General features: G+C 53.3%; 1 protein-coding gene across 1 annotated transcript in view; it reads left to right on the top strand.

Moving 5' to 3' along the window:
• The window catches only part of ADCY5 (adenylate cyclase 5), a 163,997-nt gene that overhangs the window by 110,400 nt on the left and 33,474 nt on the right, over positions 1-20,123 (top strand). The window contains exons 4-11 of the mRNA XM_011971554.1: positions 3,864-3,975; positions 5,525-5,652; positions 7,739-7,897; positions 8,776-8,917; positions 11,097-11,237; positions 15,065-15,087; positions 16,023-16,167; positions 17,705-17,802. Of these exons, the coding sequence (XP_011826944.1) occupies positions 3,864-3,975; positions 5,525-5,652; positions 7,739-7,897; positions 8,776-8,917; positions 11,097-11,237; positions 15,065-15,087; positions 16,023-16,167; positions 17,705-17,802 (948 nt within the window). The remainder of the gene's footprint in view (positions 1-3,863; positions 3,976-5,524; positions 5,653-7,738; positions 7,898-8,775; positions 8,918-11,096; positions 11,238-15,064; positions 15,088-16,022; positions 16,168-17,704; positions 17,803-20,123) is intronic.

Below are 20,123 nucleotides of genomic sequence, written 5' to 3' on the forward strand. Positions count from 1 at the left end.
CAGTCCTACCTCTGCCGGATTAGGGGACTTTTTCCTTCCTACCCCAGGGGCATCTCCAGCCCCCAAAGCCAGGCCTTTGCTGCATAGCCTCAGACCGGGGCTGGACCAGCCACTGGTCATGCTGCCTGCCAGCTTTGTGTCTGAAGTACTGGTGTTGGCCAAGAGGATCCCCCAAGAGGATGCTTGGCCATGTTCAGGGGCTGAACATGCTCCTTGGCTCATGTGCAGCCAATCTGGACGCCAGCTTCCCTTGGTGTTGATTTCCTGAGTTATGAAGAAGAATCTTCAGAACAACTACGGAAGGGGTGCTTTCACAAACTGTGAGAAAGACCTTCTCCTTCTCCCTGGTTGGAGGGGGCAGCCACCTGGGAGGCAGGGAGGCGGAGGGTGGGCCAGGATGGGGGTCTGCAGGCACCCTCCCCCCGGCATGCACACGCCAGCGTACCTACCTCTGGGCAGGATGGTGGGCCCACCAGCCACACCAGACACCGGGCATCACAGCTTATGGAGAATCCAAATTCCTTTTCATTTTCTGGGCCCATCCCACAGCTGCACACGCTGGAGCAGCTCTCTGCTGTCCTGAGTCCCCTGGCCTAGCAGGATAGGGCCTGTCCTCTCTGCTCCACCTCCTCACCTTTTCTTCTCTCCCTCTCATTTGTTCCATCTCTTGTCCCTGTCCCCATTTCTCCCACTCTTTCTGACCTCTCTCTTACAGTTGCCTTGGTTGATCCAGGCTAGGATTGAAGTGGCCAGAGGAGCCAGGATTTGGGGAAACAGCAGTGGCTGGGGGCTGCCCTCCTGTGCTTCTCCTGGGAGGTGGGACAGCCTGGCCGAAGCCTTGGGATGTACTCCTGGTGGCCAACCTGTTTCCACAGGCCCTGTGGCTCTCCTCGTGTGAGCTGGTGAGCAGCCGCTGAGAGTGACTCCTCTCAGGGGGGTCCTGTACCTGTCTGGGACCACAGCAGCAGCTCCCACAGGTCCTCCCACCTCCCTCACAGTGCCTTTACCCCTTTAAGATGTCTGTGGGGCCTACAGACAGCATCATCTTGATTGGTTCAACTCCTAAAGTGTGGAGCCAGGTTGCCTGTGTGGCCTTGGCCAGGTGACTTTTCTGCGTCCTCATTTCCTGACAGGGTGGTTGTGAGGTGTGAACAAATGAATACTTCTGTGAGCTTAAAGTAGTGTGTTTTAAAATGTGGGTTTTATGATGGGGAGGCCAACAGATCGGGAGAGAACTGCCGCTAAGATTGTCACTCACAGTTCCCACGAGGAGGCGACACACCATGCAGGGGCCACAGGAGGAGGCACCAGGGCAGTCAGGAGGCCAAGGGAGCAGGGCCGTTTATTGTGGTTTGTGCGAGAAGGAAGGGTAGCAAGGCAGCTGCTTGGCTGGTTTGAAGCATGTCTTTGCGCTGGCTCGGTATGTAGGGGCTGTCCCAAGTTGCCTGGGACCCTGGTGCCTGTCCCTGGGGTGGTGAGGGCAAGAGATTGTTGTCAGCAGTGGACTCTGGGTTGGTTGGTCTGTGTGTGAAAGGCACACCCTAAGGCAAGTTGTTTACTGTCTCTGGGAATTGGCTTGTCTTGGGAGGCACCAACTCTCCGGGGCCTTGGATGTGAAAGCATGAGAATATCAAGACAGGCTTAGCAAAGAGTACCGTGTTCCAGTTAGACGACAGGAGGGATAAATGAGCAGTATGTGAGGTAATGGATTTGCTGATTAGCCCAATCAGCCATTCCACATGGTGGATATGTGACATCATCACATCACTTTGCACTCACCCCATAAATATATGCAATTATCATTTGTCAGTATCTTATTTATTTATTTATTTATTATTTGAGACAGTCTAGCTCTGTCACCCAGGCTAGAGTGCAGTGGTGCTATGTTGGCTCACTGCAACCTCTGTCTCCCGAGTTCAAGTGATTCTCCTGCCTCAGCCTCTTGAGTAGCTGAGATTACAGGTGCGTGCCACCACGCCCAGCTAATTTTTGTATTTTTAGTAGAAATGGGGTTTTGCCATGTTGGCCAGGCTGGTCTCGAACTCCTGACCTCAAGTGATCCGCCCGCTTAAGCCTCCCAAAGTGCTGGGATTATAGGTGTGAGCCCAATATTTGATTTAAAAAGATGTGTTTAATGTACCAACATGCATTTTTGGAATAAAAGGACAAAATATGTTTAGTTCACCATCATTAATTTTAAAACTGAGACTGGGTTCTGGAGCCTCAGGAGTCCCGAGGTGTCTGGGGAGGAGCACAGGCCTTGGAGGAGGAATCCTGCCTGGCTGCTCTGAGACTTGGCTCCCGTCTGTGAAATGGGGACACTGACCCCTCGCTTGCAGGGCTCTTGCACGGACTCAGTGAGATGACATGTTGGAAGCCTCCCGCTCAGGCCTGGCTGCCAGGAGCATCTCAGTACACCACAGTTTTTAGATTTTGTGTCCCTTTTGAGAAAAATAACTTTAGGGGCCCTTACAGATTCTGGTCCTGGGGTCTTCCTTCCCCGTTTCAAAGGAAAAGGAAAGAAAATGTTTTCAACTTAGGCAACACAAGCCACAGGGACGGGTGAAAGATCTGTCACCAGCCGGTGCACTGAGGAACTGGGAGGGAGGAGTTGGGGGCTTCCAGTGATGCTGACAGGCTGTGTCTTCCTTTCTTCTCCCTGGGCCTCTTTTACTGTGTTTCTTGTAGGGGATAGAGGACTCCCTCAGGATGGAGGGCTTAGGGCTAGAGTCCCTTCTGTGTGGGATTGGGAAGTCAGAGTTTGCAGGGCCACCATTCTGGCCTGAAATGCCTTCCAGAGCAGAGGCATCAAAGGCCTCTCTTCCCCAGGAGCGGGCCCAGCGCCCTTGGGGTGTGCTCAGAGGTCAAAGGGAGCAGGCCTGAGAGACGACTGGGAGTTGGGGCCTGGACCCCTGTCCTGCACCCTCCTAAGGCACACACCCAGGCCTCACGCCCCTCCCCTGCCTTCCTCCTGGGCTGGGGGAGGGTGCAGTTAGAGCACAGAAGGAGGATAGCAACAGAAAGAGGCAGCATCCTCGGCCCTCCAGTGCCAGGGCCTCTTTGTCCCCTGCCCAGCAGCCGTGTGGAGCCCCCAGCACTCTTGCTGGCTGGCAGCCCTCTCGGGCCCAAGGAGCCCCAGGCTGGGCCCTGGCCGCAAACCCTGCCTCTGCTCCCTCATGGAGGTCTGTCTTGGTCTGTTCAGGCTGCTCTAAGAGAATACCAAAGACCGGGGGCTTACAGACAGCAGCACTGTATTTCTCATGGTTCTGGAAGCTGGCAGTCTGGGATCAGGGTCTGGCAAAGGTCCTCTTTCAGGTTGCTGACTGCCACCTTCTTATATCGTCACAAGGTGGCGAGCAGAAAGCGAAGAAGCAAGCTCTCGTGTCTCTTCTTATAAGGGCACTAATCCATTCGTGAGGGATCCACCCTTGTGACCTCATTATCTTTCACCAAATACCATCACATTGGGCATTAGGATTTAATGCAGCCAGGTGCAGTGGCTCATGGCTGTAATCCTAGCACTTTGTGAGGCCAAGGTGGGTGGATTGCTTGAGCCCAGGAGTTTGAGACCTGCCTGGGCAACATAGTGAGACCCTGCCTCTACCAAAAAAAAAAAAAGAATTAGCCAGGTAGGGTGGCACACTCTTGTAGTCCCAGCTACTTGGGAGGCTGAGGCGAGAGGATCCCTTGAGCCTGAGAAATCGAGGCTGCAGTGAGCCTTGATCATGCCACCACACACCAGCCTGGGCAACAGAGCAAGACCTCTTCTTAAAAAAATGAAGAAAAAAAATGTAATGTGTGAATCTGGGAGACACAAAGATTCAGCCTATAGCAGGGTCTTCCTCCTCTGCCTGTCTCCCCAGCATCCTGTTTGCTGACATCGAGGGCTTCACCAGCCTGGCATCCCAGTGCACCGCACAGGAACTGGTCATGACCCTCAACGAGCTCTTCGCCCGCTTCGACAAGCTGGCCGCAGTGAGTCGCCCTGAGCCGGGGCTAGGGTGGCCCGACCTGGGCTGTTGAGGGAGGCTGCGGTGGTCGAGGACCTGCTGAACCCCAGGGATGGGCATATGCCTGGGTGTACCCTGCTGGGTAGAGCCTGCTGGTGATGGGCAGGGGGACCCTCAGGCTGTGGCTGTGTCCTCACGCCCTACCTGGGCGCTGGAGACACGCTCAGCTGGAGTTGCTTTCAGCACTGTCGCTGACCACAAGCGAGAGCGTGGGGAGCCCTCCATGCCTCCATCCGTGGAAGCGGGTGGTGAGGCTGCTGGTCACACTGCCCAAACCCTCAGGGGAATATGCTCTTTGTCTGGGGGCATATTAGGTGCCATCAAGCCACATTCCTGATGAGATTGGCCAGACTGATAAGAGAATGAGTCTAAGTCCCCAGCTGGCCTGCAGGCGGCTGTGTGCCATTCCCTAGAGGCATCCAGAAAGAGGACTCTTAAACGTTTGGATAAATTGGAAGTAACACTCCATGGCAGGGAGTGGTGAACTACACGTTCATTCCTCAGGCCCCTATTCACCCCTCCGTTATCCTTTCCCAGCTCTAGGCCTTTGTAGAGTGATTAAATGTCAGTGGCCACTGACAGGTGCACACATTCCCCTTGGCCCACACAGGACAGCAGGCCGGGTTATTGATGAGAGAGGCTGGTGCCGTCGGAGCCAGTGCCAGGGCCTCTCTGGGGGCTTCCGTGGTGGGGCACATGTACTCACCTGTGAGTTTCATCACTGAACTGAATGAGGTGAATAGTACCTGCTTGGCACTTGAGTCTCAAACGAGTCCAGGCCACACGGGCACTTGAATCCCTGCTTCCCAACTACCTTTGGGATCCAGAGCTGGACCGCTCATAATTGAGGATTAGTGATATTCCATCACAATCCCACTTACAGATTGATGGTGGCCTGCAGGTGGCCCCATGGCACCTGTCACTCAGCAGCAGCTCTGTTGGTTTCTTGGCACTCATGTGCTTGCTAGTTTAGCAAAATTCTTTTTGGATAAAAGTCTCAGACAGGCTGAGAGTCAGCCAGCTTTTGGTTAAAGCTCATTTCTCCCTGCTTCAGTCTTTTTGTAAAAGGAGGAGAATCAGGCAACTTTTGATAGAATCTCAAGCAATGAATCAGAGTGACTCTTGGGGCATGGAGGGGACCAGAGACCCTTGTACTGGGGCTTGGGGCCTTCCTTAAGCTGACAGGGCCACCCTGCTGGCTGGGCCACAGTTCGACGAGCCAAATTCCTCTTGGAGCTCTGGAGCGGATCTTTAAAAGTGAGCTCCTGAGTCTGGGAGGCTGGAATGCCACTCAGGGCTGCCCAGCCCATCCCTCCATCCCCACAATCCCTCCCTCCCCAACGTCTCCTGATAAGCCTGTCCCGGGACCATGCCGAGTTCCGGCGTGGGCCTGCGCTCACTGCCCTAAAAGGCAAGTTATTCCAGGCACGGGGTGAATCTGTTTGCTTTTCATGTCTTTCCTCCCACTTCTCTTTCCTACTATTTTTAATTTGTAAAATTAATTTGCTTTCCAGGAGAATCACTGTTTACGTATTAAGATCCTCGGGGATTGTTATTACTGCGTCTCGGGGCTTCCTGAAGCAAGGGCTGACCACGCCCACTGCTGCGTGGAGATGGGCATGGACATGATCGAGGCCATCTCGTAAGTGCCCGCCCCCGGGTACCGTCTCCCTCCCTGGGACTGTCCACAGCCCAAGCGACTGACTGACCTGCCGGCTGCCTGGTTGGAGGCAGGGAAACAGTGGGGTGAAACTATCTCCCAAAGGTGCCCAGCCAAGCTGAGGGTTGGTGTATGCCACCAGACTTTTTGCCTTCTCCAGGATTCCTGTGCCCTGCAGCAGCCTGGGCAGCTTTTCCCAGAGGAAGTGTGTGGGAAGGGAGGGCTCTGCAGACTCCAGGAGTGGAGGAGAGGCTGGCAGCCGTGTGAGGACCCTGTGCCGTGTGAGGCCCTTGCACTTCCGGGGCCTCACGTTTCCTACAAACACTCAGCCAGGCGTCGAGCTGCTGGTTCCGCTTCTTCCCAGATGTGAAAGGTTGGGCTCACAGGGGTTAGACAACTCCCCGGGGTGCTACCACCAGGCAGGTGGGTTCAAATGCAGGTGGTCCGCTTAGAGAGAATCACCCTGCCTGTGAACCATAGCAAAAAGGCAGTTTGGCCAATTCATGGCTACCACTGGCCACAGAAGGGGCCCTGGTCATTGAAAAACATGGATGGTCTAAGCTTCTGTGACAGCCAAGGGAGCAAGTCAGAGACTTTGGGCTTTACAAATAGCCTGGACAGGGGCAGAGAAAAAAGGCACAGAGGGCAAGGTCAGAGACGGGAGTGTCTGGCCAGGAAGGCGGCCGGGTCCATTGGTTTGGCTCAGTTCTACTCGCAGCACTTGCCAAGTGTCCCCGGCATGCCTGAGCTAGACAGTCAGTCTCCCCAGAAGCACAGAGCCTTAAGGGAAAGAGTCCAGGACTCCTGGTCCTCAGATACGAGGCATGTCGTGTGGACACAGTGAGGTAAGGGAGGCAGACTATTGTAGGAGGGTCCAGGAGGGGACAGTTGATTCCACTGAGAGGATCGAGAGAGTTTGCCTGAAGGAGGTGGCCGTGGAGTTAAGCCAAAAAGACAGAATGAGCCATTGTCAAGCTAAGCAAGTATCCAAAGGCATTGTGGATGGAAAGTGTTTCAGTAAAGGTATTCTGCTGCAGTATAGGTATTTACCAAGTTGATTCAGGACAAGAGAAATGATGGATGACCGCAGTCTCCCCTGCAGTGGGTGTCAGCCTCTTGCTGATGGCGTGGGATGGGGTCAGGGAGTCTCAGTGGTGCTCCCACCCACTGGGGCAAGTCAGACTGCTGGTCCCATGGCTGGCTGAGTGCACCCATGCCCCAGGTGTCAGGGAGGGTCTAGGGCCCTAGAAAGGGCAATCTGAATTCATCCACTACGCCACTTCCTGGCACCTGCACCCTCTCCTGCAAATGCTGGGCAGGTTCCCATGGGCCTCAGACACGCACCTGGAGATGTATGGCTTCCTTCCCACTCTGCCTCCACTGCTTGCCTAGCATGAGGAGTTATAAGTGCACACGGAGGGCCTGCCCTGTCTACTGGGGCCTCCCAGATATGGATACGTGGTGTGTGTGGCCGGTACCAAGCTTTCCTCTAGGGCGTGGAGCACCCTAAGCCCCTGCTCCTGCCCAGGCTCCCCTTCCCTCCTGAGCAGGGCATACCCTTGAAACCTGGGTAACCACCTTTTGCCATCACCCTGCTAACATCTTGGAAGCAGCAGTATGGATAAATCCAATAAACAGATAATCCAAAAGCCATTTCTGCCTTACCCACAAGAGCATTATACATATAGGGTGTGGAGTGTTGGTAACTTCCCCATTTAATTCAAGTTGGCCCTAACATGTATTTGCATTTTTCCAATCACAATTTAATTGACAGGGCACTGCTGGCCAGAGGTGCCCTCCTGGAGGGGAAGCAGCAGGGCTCTGGGTTTTAGTGTGGCGCCGCGCCACCTTGTGGCCAAGTCGGGAACAGCCCCGTTCACAGCCGACTGCACCTGCTGCCCACCCCAGTGCCCTTCAGGCTGAACATTCTTGGACTCTAGGGCTGGATGGGAGAAGGAAGACTCTTTGACCCCTGCACCTTCACCCTTCCCTGCACCTGCAGCCTAACCCCCACTCTGTGTGCCCAGCCTCCAGCCTTCTCCCAGCCTTACCCCTGCTCCATCCCCAGGTTGGTCCGGGAGGTGACAGGGGTGAACGTGAACATGCGTGTGGGAATTCACAGCGGGCGAGTACACTGCGGTGTCCTTGGTCTAAGGAAGTGGCAGTTCGACGTCTGGTCTAACGACGTCACGCTAGCCAACCACATGGAGGCTGGCGGCAAGGCGGGGTGAGTGAAGGCTGTGGGTGGCTCAGGGCCCCAACCCGGGTTCCCACTCAAGCCCACCCAGGGTGACCATCCTGCAGAGGCGAGGTGGGGCAGGGTGGTGTGGGCAGGATGGGTAGCAAGCACCTGGTGGGGCTGGGGTGAGCATAGTGGAAGTAGAAATTCCTCTACTTGCCAAATCTCCTGTGCCACCATTGGTCAGTTGTGGGAGCGTCATGTCACCCTTCCCTGAGCCTTGGCCCAGAAGATATTGAGCCAAACTGTAGTGGCTGGTGAGGTGTGATAGAGTTCTGGAGGAGGGAGGAAGCACAGATAGTTTCTGGGATGACTAGACCGTAAAGGAGGCAGGACTGGGAGGGGTGAGGCAGGTGGGGTGGGAAGAGCCTGCTGCTAGGCAGAGGGAACACAGCAAGGCGAGGCACAGGTGTGGGAAACACAGCATTTCCAAGGAATGGGAGAAGAGCAGATGGCCTTTTAGGGATGGCTAGGAGAAACAGCGCCTGTGTTCAGAAGGCATGAGTGCCAGGCTTGTGAATTTGGACTCCATCCTGTTGCGTGCAGGAGCCATTGCTGGCTTCTGAGCAGCAGTGTGAGGCTTGCAAAGTTTGCAAGACTGGTGGCCATGTTCTCTTGGGCACGCTAATGTAGCGGTCTGTGCCAGGATGTTCAGTGTGAGGTAGTATGGTTGCAGTGGACACGAGAGCCCACTTGATAGTAATGGAGGGTACCATGCAAGGTTGAGGTTAGGATTTGAGCAGAGCTTGGGGCCCTAGGGTTTCAATTGTGATGAATCCACTAATTGCAGTTTGGTTTTTCACGGGAGCTGACATTCTGACTTTGCATTTTCTGCCCTCTCCACCCTGATCCCTGCCCTGCTGTAGACGCATCCACATCACCAAGGCTACACTCAACTACCTGAATGGGGACTACGAGGTGGAGCCAGGCTGTGGGGGCGAGCGCAACGCCTACCTCAAGGAGCACAGTATCGAGACCTTCCTCATCCTGCGCTGCACCCAGAAGCGGGTCTGTGAACGGTGGGGGGAGGCCGGGGGGCTGAGGGGCTCCCTTCCTCCAGGGAGGAACATGTTCATGGCCTGCTGCTTCCTTCTCTTTCCTTGAGTGAAGTCATGAATTTCTTATGCCGTTGTGGTTCCTGCATCTTAAAAAGGACCCCGGCAGTTAGGCCTTGCAAAAAGGATGGTAAAGAGGGAATCTTTTAATATTGCTTCTTTTGCAAAAATGCAACAGACCTCAAATTAGCAACAAGACATCAAAAGTCCACAAGCTGGAGATCAGCATCAAGGGAGTCTGTGGATACCGTATGTTTTATCTCCATCTCTCTCCTTTTCCTTTGCCTTTTACTGGGTGGACACTTGTCCTAATCTCTTCCCTCTCTGATCCATAGATCGGAGTTCATCTCCACATGTGCCTATGTATCTTTGTTTCTTGAACCTATTTTCCCCTTTCCCTTTCTAGTCTCTTTCTTTTTCCCCCTTTGTCTCAGCCCACACTTGCTGAAATATAAAGCTAAATTATTAGCAGACTCCAGTGTTCTATTTTTAATAGTGTCATGTTCCATGTTCTTAATTTTTAAAGCAAATCAAGAGAACATTTTCTATTTCTTCCTAAACTAAAATGCCTTTTACTTATGAGTCTTTCTTTTGAATTTATCTGTCGGTCAGTGCCCTTTGATAGAGAAAAGCTTCCTCATTTCTCTTCCTAAGAAGTGAAATGAAAGACAAAATTAAGCTATGAGAAGAGTTCAGAGAGTCTAGGATGACAGCAAAGGCAATTTTTAAAGGGCAGCTGGCAGGGCTGTTGAGGGCAGGTGCCTGTGCCAAGAGGGACATCAGAGGGACACCGTATCCTACTGTGCAGTGCCCCAGGGGACAGATCCTGGCTGCAGGGGCTCTTCACGGGAGCTGTGTCAGACCCTCCACAGGCACCAGGAAGAGGGACGGGAGATTCAGGGCCCTGTGGGGACAGTTCCTCATGGTTTCCTTGACACGTTTGTAAGCGTTGGTCAGTTCCTTGGCCACAGTATCAGTGAACTGGGTCCTCTGGGCTCTTTCCCACATCTCTCGGCGCCTGGGTCGCAAGGCCTCCCACAGCTTCCTGTCCTAGACCCTAAGTTCTCTGGCTCTTGGTTCTTCTAGCTGGACAAGTGGTCCAAAAAGGATGAAATGGAAACAGAAAGAGTGACAGGCACCCCCACCAGCAGTGTCAGCTGAAGCAGGCTGTGTGTTCCCACCGTCACCTTATCTGACAAGGGAGGGAGTTGAGGGGAGGGTTGCCTCAGGTCTCCAGCTCTCTTGCACCCATTTGGATGGATAGACAGACAGATAGACAAGATCCTGGGGAGTGTGTTGGCCCATAGACTGAGACTCTGTTTGTGTACTTGTACAATGCCTGTCAGCCCTTGAATCTCATAACTTCACTGACCCAAACCTCTTTGGAAGTGCCCTCTTGGGCCCCAGGCGAGTCCTGGTGCCCTCTCTGTTACAGCATATTTTGGAGAAGTTGAGCAGAGGTTGTGATCCCAAGTCTCCTCTCCCTCTGGCACCCCCTGGGCACCTTCAGATCAGGCCCCACCCACCCTTGAGGCTATAGCTAGAGCCCTACCCTGCCCTGAGCCCTGGCCTGCCCGTGAGCAAAGCCTGACGTGACACCACAGCCTGCCAGAGACCAAGTTGGGAGGCGTAGGCACGAGTTGGCCTGGCTGCCTGGGATACCCAAGCTCAGCCCTCGCTGATCGCCCTGCCCCCCGGACTAGGGGGAGGAAGCACACTGCGGGCAGCCGGGCGCGACAGCTCAGGCCTTTGGGAGCCTAGGCCATCCAGAGGAGAGAAGGGCACCCAGGATGGAATCTTATAGTCAAACTTATAGGGAGAACTCTTTGCAAATGGCAGATGTTCCCAAGCCCTTTGCTTTCTCACAAGACCAACTCTCATCATCTTTTGCCACTGCCACCTGAGCCAGCCAGGGCTGGCAGTAGGGAGTTTGGAGGGATCCAGGATGCTTGCCTGGGATGTTCCAGGATCCGGGCAGAGCTCTGGGCTCCAGGGCTTGCCGAGAGGAAAGAGCAGCTGCCTTAGCCCCTTACCTGGCCAGGTACCGTGTTTGGGCGAGGGTGAGGAGCTCGCCACTTGGACTCGTTAGGTGACCCTGCCTGCAGGCTGATGCATCTATGTTCATCTCCCAGAAAGAAGAGAAGGCCATGATCGCCAAGATGAACCGCCAGAGAACCAACTCCATCGGGCACAACCCACCTCACTGGGGGGCTGAGCGCCCCTTCTACAACCACCTGGGTGGCAACCAGGTGTCCAAGGAGATGAAGCGGATGGTGAGTGGCTGGTGGGGCAGTCTGTGGGCAACACTCTTCAAGGCTAGGGCCTTCTGTGGGCGCGAGGCCCACACCAGACACTTCGTGTTGCCCAAGGGAATCTGGGGAGCCAGACAAGGAAATGGAAGTGCGGTTTGCCCCAACTTTGACTAGGAGTAGGGCACCTGCTTCTGGCCCCAAGCTCTTCCCACCACCCCATGGCATGCCTCATTAGGCTTTGGAACAGACTGGCAGCACCCCTTCCTCCCTCCCTCTTGGCAGAGCTTGCGGCACAGCCTGGAAGCAGGCATGTCTGGCTAGACTCGGCCAGCCACAGCCTCCAGCTGTCTCTTGGCACTGTCTGGTGAGGCCCTGGGGAGTTGGGTGGGCACCAGCTTGTCATACCCTCTTCCAGCACCTCCTGCATTTCCCAGGCAAGTGAAACCACATCTTTTGGTTGAGTTGCTCAGAAACTATCCTAGTACTTTCTGGGAAGTGCCAGGTGGTGGTCCCCTTTGCCCTCTGTGCTGAGAAACACCCCCCACTAATGCCAGCCTTCCAGTGGGAGCACAGGGCCTGAGCAAGTCGGGGAGGCCATGGTTGGGTGTCAGCCCCACCTCCAGGGACCTGCACACACCGGGACAGGTGAATTCAGGATGCACTGCCTGGGCTCTGACAGCAATGACAGGAAGATGGATTCGGTGGGAAGAGGAGGAAGAAGCCACGTTGCCGTGGTGGTGTTTTCTCTCCTTCTGTCTGAGAGCTTGGCTTCTGCCCCTCAGGCATGCTGCTCAGCTCAGGGGCACCAGGTTCCCAGATGTGAGTCACCCACGCCAGGAAGGGCCGAGGGATGGCACAGGGACTCTGTGTGTGTGTCTGTGTGTGTGTGTGTGTGTTTCTGTGTGGCCACTTAGCAAAGGAGGGGCATGTTGCACAAGTGGCTCTAAGTTTGGGCTCTCTGGAGCGGACTCGGTTGAGGTTGTGGCAGAAGGGATCAGAGGCGGACTCCGTGGACATCCAGCGGAGTCAGCAGACAAGAGCCAGGAGCCTGGAGGAGGGGACAGGCAGGGACCCAGTCACTCTGCTCCTTATTAGCCAACGAGTAGCAGATGATATAAGTTTAAGGAAAATGTACAGGAGGAAAAGTGAATTGAGCCAAGACCCCCATTTAACATTTTGACAGCAGAGACACCTCTGGAGGGGGGGCCCTGGGTTACCAGACAGCAGAGTGGAGAAACCTGGCCTTCCCCAGGGCTCCAAACCTGACTTTCCACAGACCTGGTCAGTGTCACTAAAGGCTCCAGCCACCACCCTCCCTCCCCTGAGCAAAGAGCAGTTGGCGACCCTCCCCATTGTCACCCCAGCCCTTTGATAGTCTCCTGGAGACTCTGTACCCACATGGTCAGGGCAGCCAAGAGTTTGAAACCAGCCTGGGCAGCATAGTGAGACCCCCACTCTACAAACAATAACAAGGAAAACTAGCTAGGCATAGTAGCTTGCTCCTTCAGTCCCAGCTATTTGGGAGGCTGAGGCAGGAGGATGGCTTGAGCCCAGGAGGTTGAGGTTGCAGTGAGCCATGATCACTGCACTCCAGCCTGGGGGACAGAGCGAGACCCTATCTCAAAATAAAGATAAGGGAGAAAGGGGGAAAGGGGGAAGGATTGAGAGCAGGGATAGCAAAGAGGGGCAGGAGAACCGACAGAGAGGAGGCATGGAGCATTGAGCAGGAAGTGGAGGGGAAGCTGGGCAGTAGGGGAGGGAGATAGGGAGGAAGGGAAGGCAGAGAGGTGGCTGGGGAAGGGCAGGGAGCAACTGGCAGGGAGGCAGGACTGGTGGTGAGAGATTCTTTCTGTTTAGAATTCTTGGAAAGTTATTTTTTAGTGATGTTTGATATAAGCTGTATCTTTAGTTATCTTGAAGTCTTAAAGGAGATAGTTTGGACTGTAGGCACCGGGTTGGCAGATATATTGTTCATCATTAGGACAAGGAACTGTGGAAGAATTCACAGTCCGGACTGTCATGGCGAAGGGACAGTCTCTGGAGAAGGAGGCTGCCAGGAAGTCTCCTCCATGGCGTTCGTCGCTTTGCCCAGCAGGGAGGGGAAGGAGTGCAGAAGAACAGGGCTGTGGGAACAGAGGCTCCTGTCCTGGCTGGGCCCGGTGTCCCCTGAGGGGACCACCACCAATGACCAGCGTCTGGGCGCCACTCCAGCATGGCCAGTGGGAATATCTAGGCTGGGGATGGAGACAGGTTCTGCAGCTGCCACGAGGGCCATTGGGCTTTCCGTGCTACACGTGCCTGGAATCCTGGAGAGAGATCCACAGAAGGCAAGCTTTCACCCTGAGCTGCCCATACTGGATGAGTTTTATGAGAAATAGTCCACTGAAGCGGGGATGGGGGCCCGGGAGCACACAGTAGTGACCGAGAGCTGTTAGAAGGTTTGAACTCGGAGTCAGCAGTGCCTCTTAAATCTTTTTCCAGCTTTTACCCAGCTTCTAAAACACAGTGATGAGCCGTGCTGGTTGATGCTTAGGCACTTGTGTCATAAGGTCTTTAAGGTTATTTATTAATAAAAAGGTTGCCAGTGGGAGGACACATGTGGGCTCAAGCTCCTCTCACCAAACCCAGGAATGGCCAGTAGGGTGGGGCCCGGGTGCTGCAGGAGGGAGTGTAGGCAGACTGGGAGAGGCCAAGTAGCCGCTGTCCTGGAACTGTTAGAGTAAGTAGGCGGCGGGATTTGAGCCCAGTCCACTCTGTTGTGTTCTTAACAGTCCCCCTGCCATGGTTTGTGGACCAGTGTTATCTGCCCTGTTACCAACTTGCCATACTGACCTGGCACTGAGCTCTCCACACCAACATGACAAGCAGTGTGGTTAGGATGATCCCGGCCCCCCACTCAGCACAGGAAGAAAAACTGGGTCCCCTGCACCAGCCTCAACAGATGACCAAAGGAGCATCGGGAAAAGCCAGAACAGGCTTATTCACAACATTTCGGCCTATTTTTGAGTCGTAGAGACCAGCATGCATGTAATATAGCTCAGTTCTTCTCGGTTCTGTAGTAGAATTTTTACCAGCTCCTGGGATGGAATTGAGTGGGCCAGCCCCTTGCAGGGGGTCTTCCGTGGGAAGCTCGCCTGTCCAGCTCTCCGCTGCCCGCCACGCCTGTGCTCTGAGGGATCCTGGGAGCATCAGGCACAGGCCTGCCCCCCGGAGGGAGTGCTCACTTGAGTGACATCTCTGCCTCCAGCCCAGGGCTGGGATGGTGACGTGGGACCACTTTATAGCCTGGAGGGAGGGTCTGGCCATTCTCAGAGGACAAGGAGAAGGGTGCAGTTTGCCTAGGCAGACAACTACCAGGCCATCCTGGGCTGGCGCTGGCAGCCTGGGAGGAGCTCAGAGCCCATAGTTGGTCACTTGGAGGTGACTGCAGAGGCTGCTGAGGCTCCCCGGAGCCCTCAGCGGGGGGTAGAGCTGGGGGTAGAGTCTGTGTGCCACCAGGGCCCCATGTCTGTTTCAGTGCCTGATAGCCCTGGCTCATGGAGAGGAACATAAATCCCTCTTTTTGTATTTTCAAACTGTGTCCTCATTGGGAATGAAGAGGGTGTGTTCATTTGGATTTTGGGTTCACCCAGTGTTCGCCGAACTCTGTTTGCCCAGCAGAGTGCTCCACACTGCCAGGGAAGGGACAAACGGAGGGAGGAAGGAAGGAGGTCCTGAGTGACACTCCTCTCTGTGTCCACGCCCTTTGGGAGACTGTAGAGAGATGAGCTGCAGCCTTTTAGAAGCCTCTGAGCTTTGGGTTCTCTCTGTTCTCATTCTCTTCTCTTTCTCTCTCTATCCTCTTTTAGGGCTTTGAAGACCCCAAGGACAAGTGAGTAATATGCCCTTCCTTATTCCTGCTCCCAGGTCTAGGGGATATCTCCCAATCCACCTTATCATTTGGTTTCTCCACACTCCATGGAAAATGACCCCACTTGCAGTCTTTGCTGAGAGTGAATGGAGCCCCCCCTAGCTGTCAGGTGGTCAGCAGCAGCCCCAGACAGGCAAGGGAGCCCAGGAACCCAGGCCACCCAGCAGAAGGACAGGGCTCAGCACTGCCCATTTTGTCTCCATGACATGCACGTGCATGTGTGCACACACGTGGGCTCCCTCAGGAAAGTGCAGACCTTACACACTGGTCAGCAGCGCCTGGCATCCAGTGCCCCGAGGCAATGCCCACGTCTCCCTCCTTCACTTCCGGTTCTCACGACTGTCAGAAATTCCACTCCAGGACTGGGCTTTACCCTGAGAAACAGGGTGTTGAAGGTCAGCACTCAAGTCTATATGAAACCTGCTTCTCAAGAGTGCCCTGAGCTGGGTGAAAGAAACCAGGTGGGCCACAGTCCCCGTGGCAGAAACCCGCAGAAACTCTCGCTGCCCGATCTAGGGCTTCTTTTCAGGAGGATAGCAGAGCTGGAGGGTAAAGAGCAAAGCCTGTTAGCTGTAGGGAAAGTCCAATTAAACCATCAATGGTAGCTCACATTGTTATGCTAATATAATATGTTAACAGAGTCAGAAAAGCCTATTGTCAACAACCCCCTTAAGCCGGAAGGGCTGAGACTTGGGCAGTTGTCTGTTCACCTGTGCAGTTGTTAAGAGCTGGGCTTAGGCTTCTGGTCTCAGTCTCAGCTCCCGCTGCCCTGATTGGGCTGATGGTGGACAGCTGCCGGGCCTCTCTGAGAGTCTGGGGGGATGGTCGGAAGAGCCAGCCCTCTGCTGGTGCCCCTGTGGTCAGCCTGTCTCACGCCCATGGCTTCTGCTCCCCAGGAATGCCCAGGAGAGTGCGAACCCTGAGGATGAAGTGGATGAGTTTCTGGGCCGCGCCATTGACGCCAGGAGCATTGACAGGCTTCGGTCTGAGCACGTCCGCAAGTTCCTCCTGACCTTCAGGGAGCCTGACTTAGAGAAGAAGGTACAGCACCCTGGGTGGGAAGGAGGCCCCTGTACTGAATCAGGACCAGGAGGAGGAGGGCAAGGAAACAGTACAGCTCCGTCCCGCCCCCAGCACCATGGAAGGGGTGGCCTCAGTTTCCCCAGCTCTGATGCTGCACTGCCTAGGAAGATGTGAGTTCTAGGGAGGCTTCCCTGGTTGGAAGGGATACATCTTAACTTCTCTGTGCCTTAGTTTCATTATCTAGAAAATGGGGCAGTTAACATTCCCACTTCATAGGGTTATAGTGAGGATGAAATTAATTTCTTTTTTTTTTTTTGAAACGGAGTTTCACTGTGTTGGCCAGGCTGGAGTCCAGTGGCTTGATCTTGGCTCACTGCAACCTCCTCCCGCTGGGTTCAAGTGATTCTTCTGCCTCAGCCTCCTGTGTAGCTGGGATTATAGGCACCCTCCACCACTCCCGGCTAATTTTTGTATTTTTAGTAGAGATGGGGTTTCACTGTGTTGGACAGGCTGATCTTGAACTCCTGACCTCAGGTGATCCACCCACCTCGGTCTGCCAAAATGCTAGGATTACAGGCGTGAGCCACCATGCCCAGCAGAGTTTCTATGTATGACACAGTATCTGTCGCATAGTAGGCGTTCGGTGCATATTCGTTGCTATTTGCATTATTGTTATCATCATTGTCGATGGATAGCCCAACTGCTTTGTCACATTGAGACCTCAAGGTGGTAAAGTTGGCAGGGATAGTCAAGATCTCTCTGTTGCATTTCCTCACATTGTGAATGAGAAAGCTAACGCCCAGAGTGGTTGGGGGACCTGCTTTCGGCCACCCAGTGAAGCAGCGACAGAGCTGGAGCCAGATCCCGGTCCAGTCAGTTCTCTTCGCACTATGTGGCAGCGTCTCCCCAGGGTTCAGTTAAAGTGGACTTGGGGTATGTTCATCAGCATTCAACCAGACAAGCACACTGGATCAGCGAGGTGGAGCTGTGGAAAGGGACCAGCAGTGTATGGACCTGACTTGGGTGTTACTCTGGGTGACTGTGCCAGCCCAACCTCCATCAGTGTGGCTGATTGGTATCATGGGAGGAGCTGGGGTGAGGAGCCCCAGATGTGACTTTGGACAAGTCTTGTTGAGCTCTCTGAGGCCCAGCTTGCTCATCTCTGAAGAAGAAATGACAGCCGTTATATTCTGACTTCCCGGGCTGTTGTGGGGGTGCTGGATGAGGCCTGTAGACACCTGGCATGTTTCTTAGCGGGTAGATGGTGTGCAGTCATGTACAGCCGTGATCAGTATGGATTACTCTGAAGGTGACCCACCTGCAGAAGGTTTCAGATCCCTCTCAACTGCCCTCTCCAAAGGCACCACCGTCTGGTGATCTGGAATGGTTTCCTGGGGTCTAAGTCTGGCCCTGGTCCTCGGGTCTTCCCTGTTGTGGGAGTGGGCTGCACAGGTGACCAGCCCTGAGTGGCTGCCCTGGGTGTGTGGGATTGACAGGGCTGGAGTGGACTGGGCCAGGTGTCTTGGCCCTTCTCACCATGCCCGTCTCCTCTCAGTACTCCAAGCAGGTAGACGACCGATTTGGTGCCTATGTGGCGTGTGCCTCGCTCGTCTTCCTCTTCATCTGCTTTGTCCAGATCACCATCGTGCCCCAGTGAGTATCCCCAGCCCTCTTGGGCTCCTTCCTCTGGCTGCAGGGAATCCCAGGGTTGGGAGGGGGTGGTCATTTAGGAGAACAGAGCAGGGAGTCTGGCCTACACTTGCTCAGGCAGGGAGAGAAGTTTCTGAGTGTGCCCTCAGTGGGATAGGAAGCCAGGGCTCTGACCTCTCTGGGTAGGAAGATGATGTGCTCATTCCAGGATGGGCTACTTCTCACCGGTCGCTGCTTAGCTGTACGAGAGATGTTTTTTTTAGGGGGAGGGAGACAGTCTCACTCTGTTGCCCAGGTTGGAGTGCAGAGGCACCATCTTGGCTCACTGCAACTTCCGCCTCCCGAGTTCAAGCAATTTTCCTGCCTCAGCCTCCTGAGTAGCTGGGAATACAGGCAGCCACCATCATGCCTGGCTAATTTTTTGTATTTTAGTAGAGACAGGGTTTCACCATGTTGCCTGGGCTGGTCTCGAACTCCCAAGCTCAGGCAATCCACCCGCCTTGTCCTCCCAAAGTGCTAGGATTATAGGTGTGAGCCACCGTGCCTGGTCAAGAGATGCCTTTTTATCACTTAATTGTCTCGTCCCATTAACCCACCCCACCACTGACAGTTGAGTCACCCAAAGTATTCCCTGGGCCGCTTTCTGTGTAACCTTTAGTTCTTGGAAAAAAAAATACATATATATTCGAAAGATGCAGGTTTTCTACTACTGTGGATATTTCTAAGAATGGATTTCAAGTTCTGAAAGTATTTCACACAGAGGTGTTTCTGAACTTTTCTGAGGACTGGCTGTGTCACTGAGAAAGCCTGTGGCTTCTATGGGGGGTACTTTGAAGTATGCAGGGCTTTTGGAAATGAGGTGTTTGTTAAATTGTCATTCACATTAGAGTCTCACTTGGGAAGAGAAACATAATTGCCTTATGTATGTACACCTGTACACATACACCTATACATATATGTACACACATACATATAAGTGTATGCATAAATACGTATTTTTACTTTTTATTATGTAATTCCTCAAATGCACAGAAAAGTAAAGTAATTAATCTAATCAGTACCCATCCCTAGATAGAATAACTGTTAATATTTTGCAGTGTTTGTTTCATTTATTTTATTCTGATTGTAAATTTAGACATAAAGTAATTTAGACATAAAGTAAATTTAGACATAAAGTAAATTTAGACATAAAGACATTTACCCATAAAAACCTCAATGTACACCTAATTTAAGGACATTTTCCTCCTTAACCCCAATACTTTATATACCAAAAAAATTAACATAAATTCCCTACTATCACCTACTACCCAGTCCATATCCAAATTTCCCAAACTGTCCCCCAAAATGTCTTCTACTTTTAGTTTTATTTGTAGCCAAGATCTACTCAAAATCCACTGATTGAATTTGGTTATATCTTCTAAGCCTTGCTTCATCTAAAGAGTCCCCAAAGCCAGTACCTTCTGTTTTTCATGTTGAAATAATGGTTTTGAGAAGTTACAAAAGTAGCCGAGAGGGATTCTGTGCGTCCTGCATCCAGTTTCCCCGAATGTTGACAACTTCTGTAACTGCAGTATAATGATCAAAACCAGGAAATCAACACTAAAATGATACTATTAACTCATCTACTGACCTTATTCTAATTCGTCGTTTTCCCCTCACTATCCAGCTTGTGTTCCCGGAGCCTTTTCAGGATCCCGCGTCACATGTAGTTAATTCATGTCCTCCATCCCCTCCCATCTGTGATAGTTCCTCAGCCTTTGCTTGTCTCTCATGACCTTGGCACTTTTGAGGAGTACCGGCCAATTAATTTGTAGTTTCCATTTGAGTGCGTCTGATGTTTTTTCATGATTAGATTTTGGCAAGGCTCCCACTGAAGTGATGATGTGTCCTTCTCCGTGTACCATAGCAGGAGGTACATGATGTCGACATGTATTTTATTTTTAACAACATTATTAAAAGAATGAAAAGCTCTCCCTTACATTTGTATCTGCCGTGACTCTGTTGGATGCCACAGGTGAAAACCAGGCACTGGCAGCCAGCTTCACCCTGGTTGACACCAGCACTGAGGCTGTGCAGAGCTGGGCTCCTTGTTGGCATAAAACCCCATCTTTCTGTACTGATGTGGACCCACAAGTATCAAGAAGCAATCTGGAGGCCGGGCACAATGGCTCACGTCTGTAATCCCAGCACTTTGGGAGGCCAAGGGAGGTGGATCACTTGAGGCCAGGAGTTCAAGACCAGCCTGGCCAACACAGTGGAAATGCAAAAAATCAGCCAGGCGTGGTGAGGCAAAAATCAGCCAGGCGTGGTGGTGCACACCTGTA

This window comes from Mandrillus leucophaeus, unplaced genomic scaffold, assembly GCF_000951045.1.
Source record: "Mandrillus leucophaeus isolate KB7577 unplaced genomic scaffold, Mleu.le_1.0 Scaffold123, whole genome shotgun sequence".
Lineage (NCBI taxonomy): Eukaryota > Metazoa > Chordata > Mammalia > Primates > Cercopithecidae > Mandrillus > Mandrillus leucophaeus.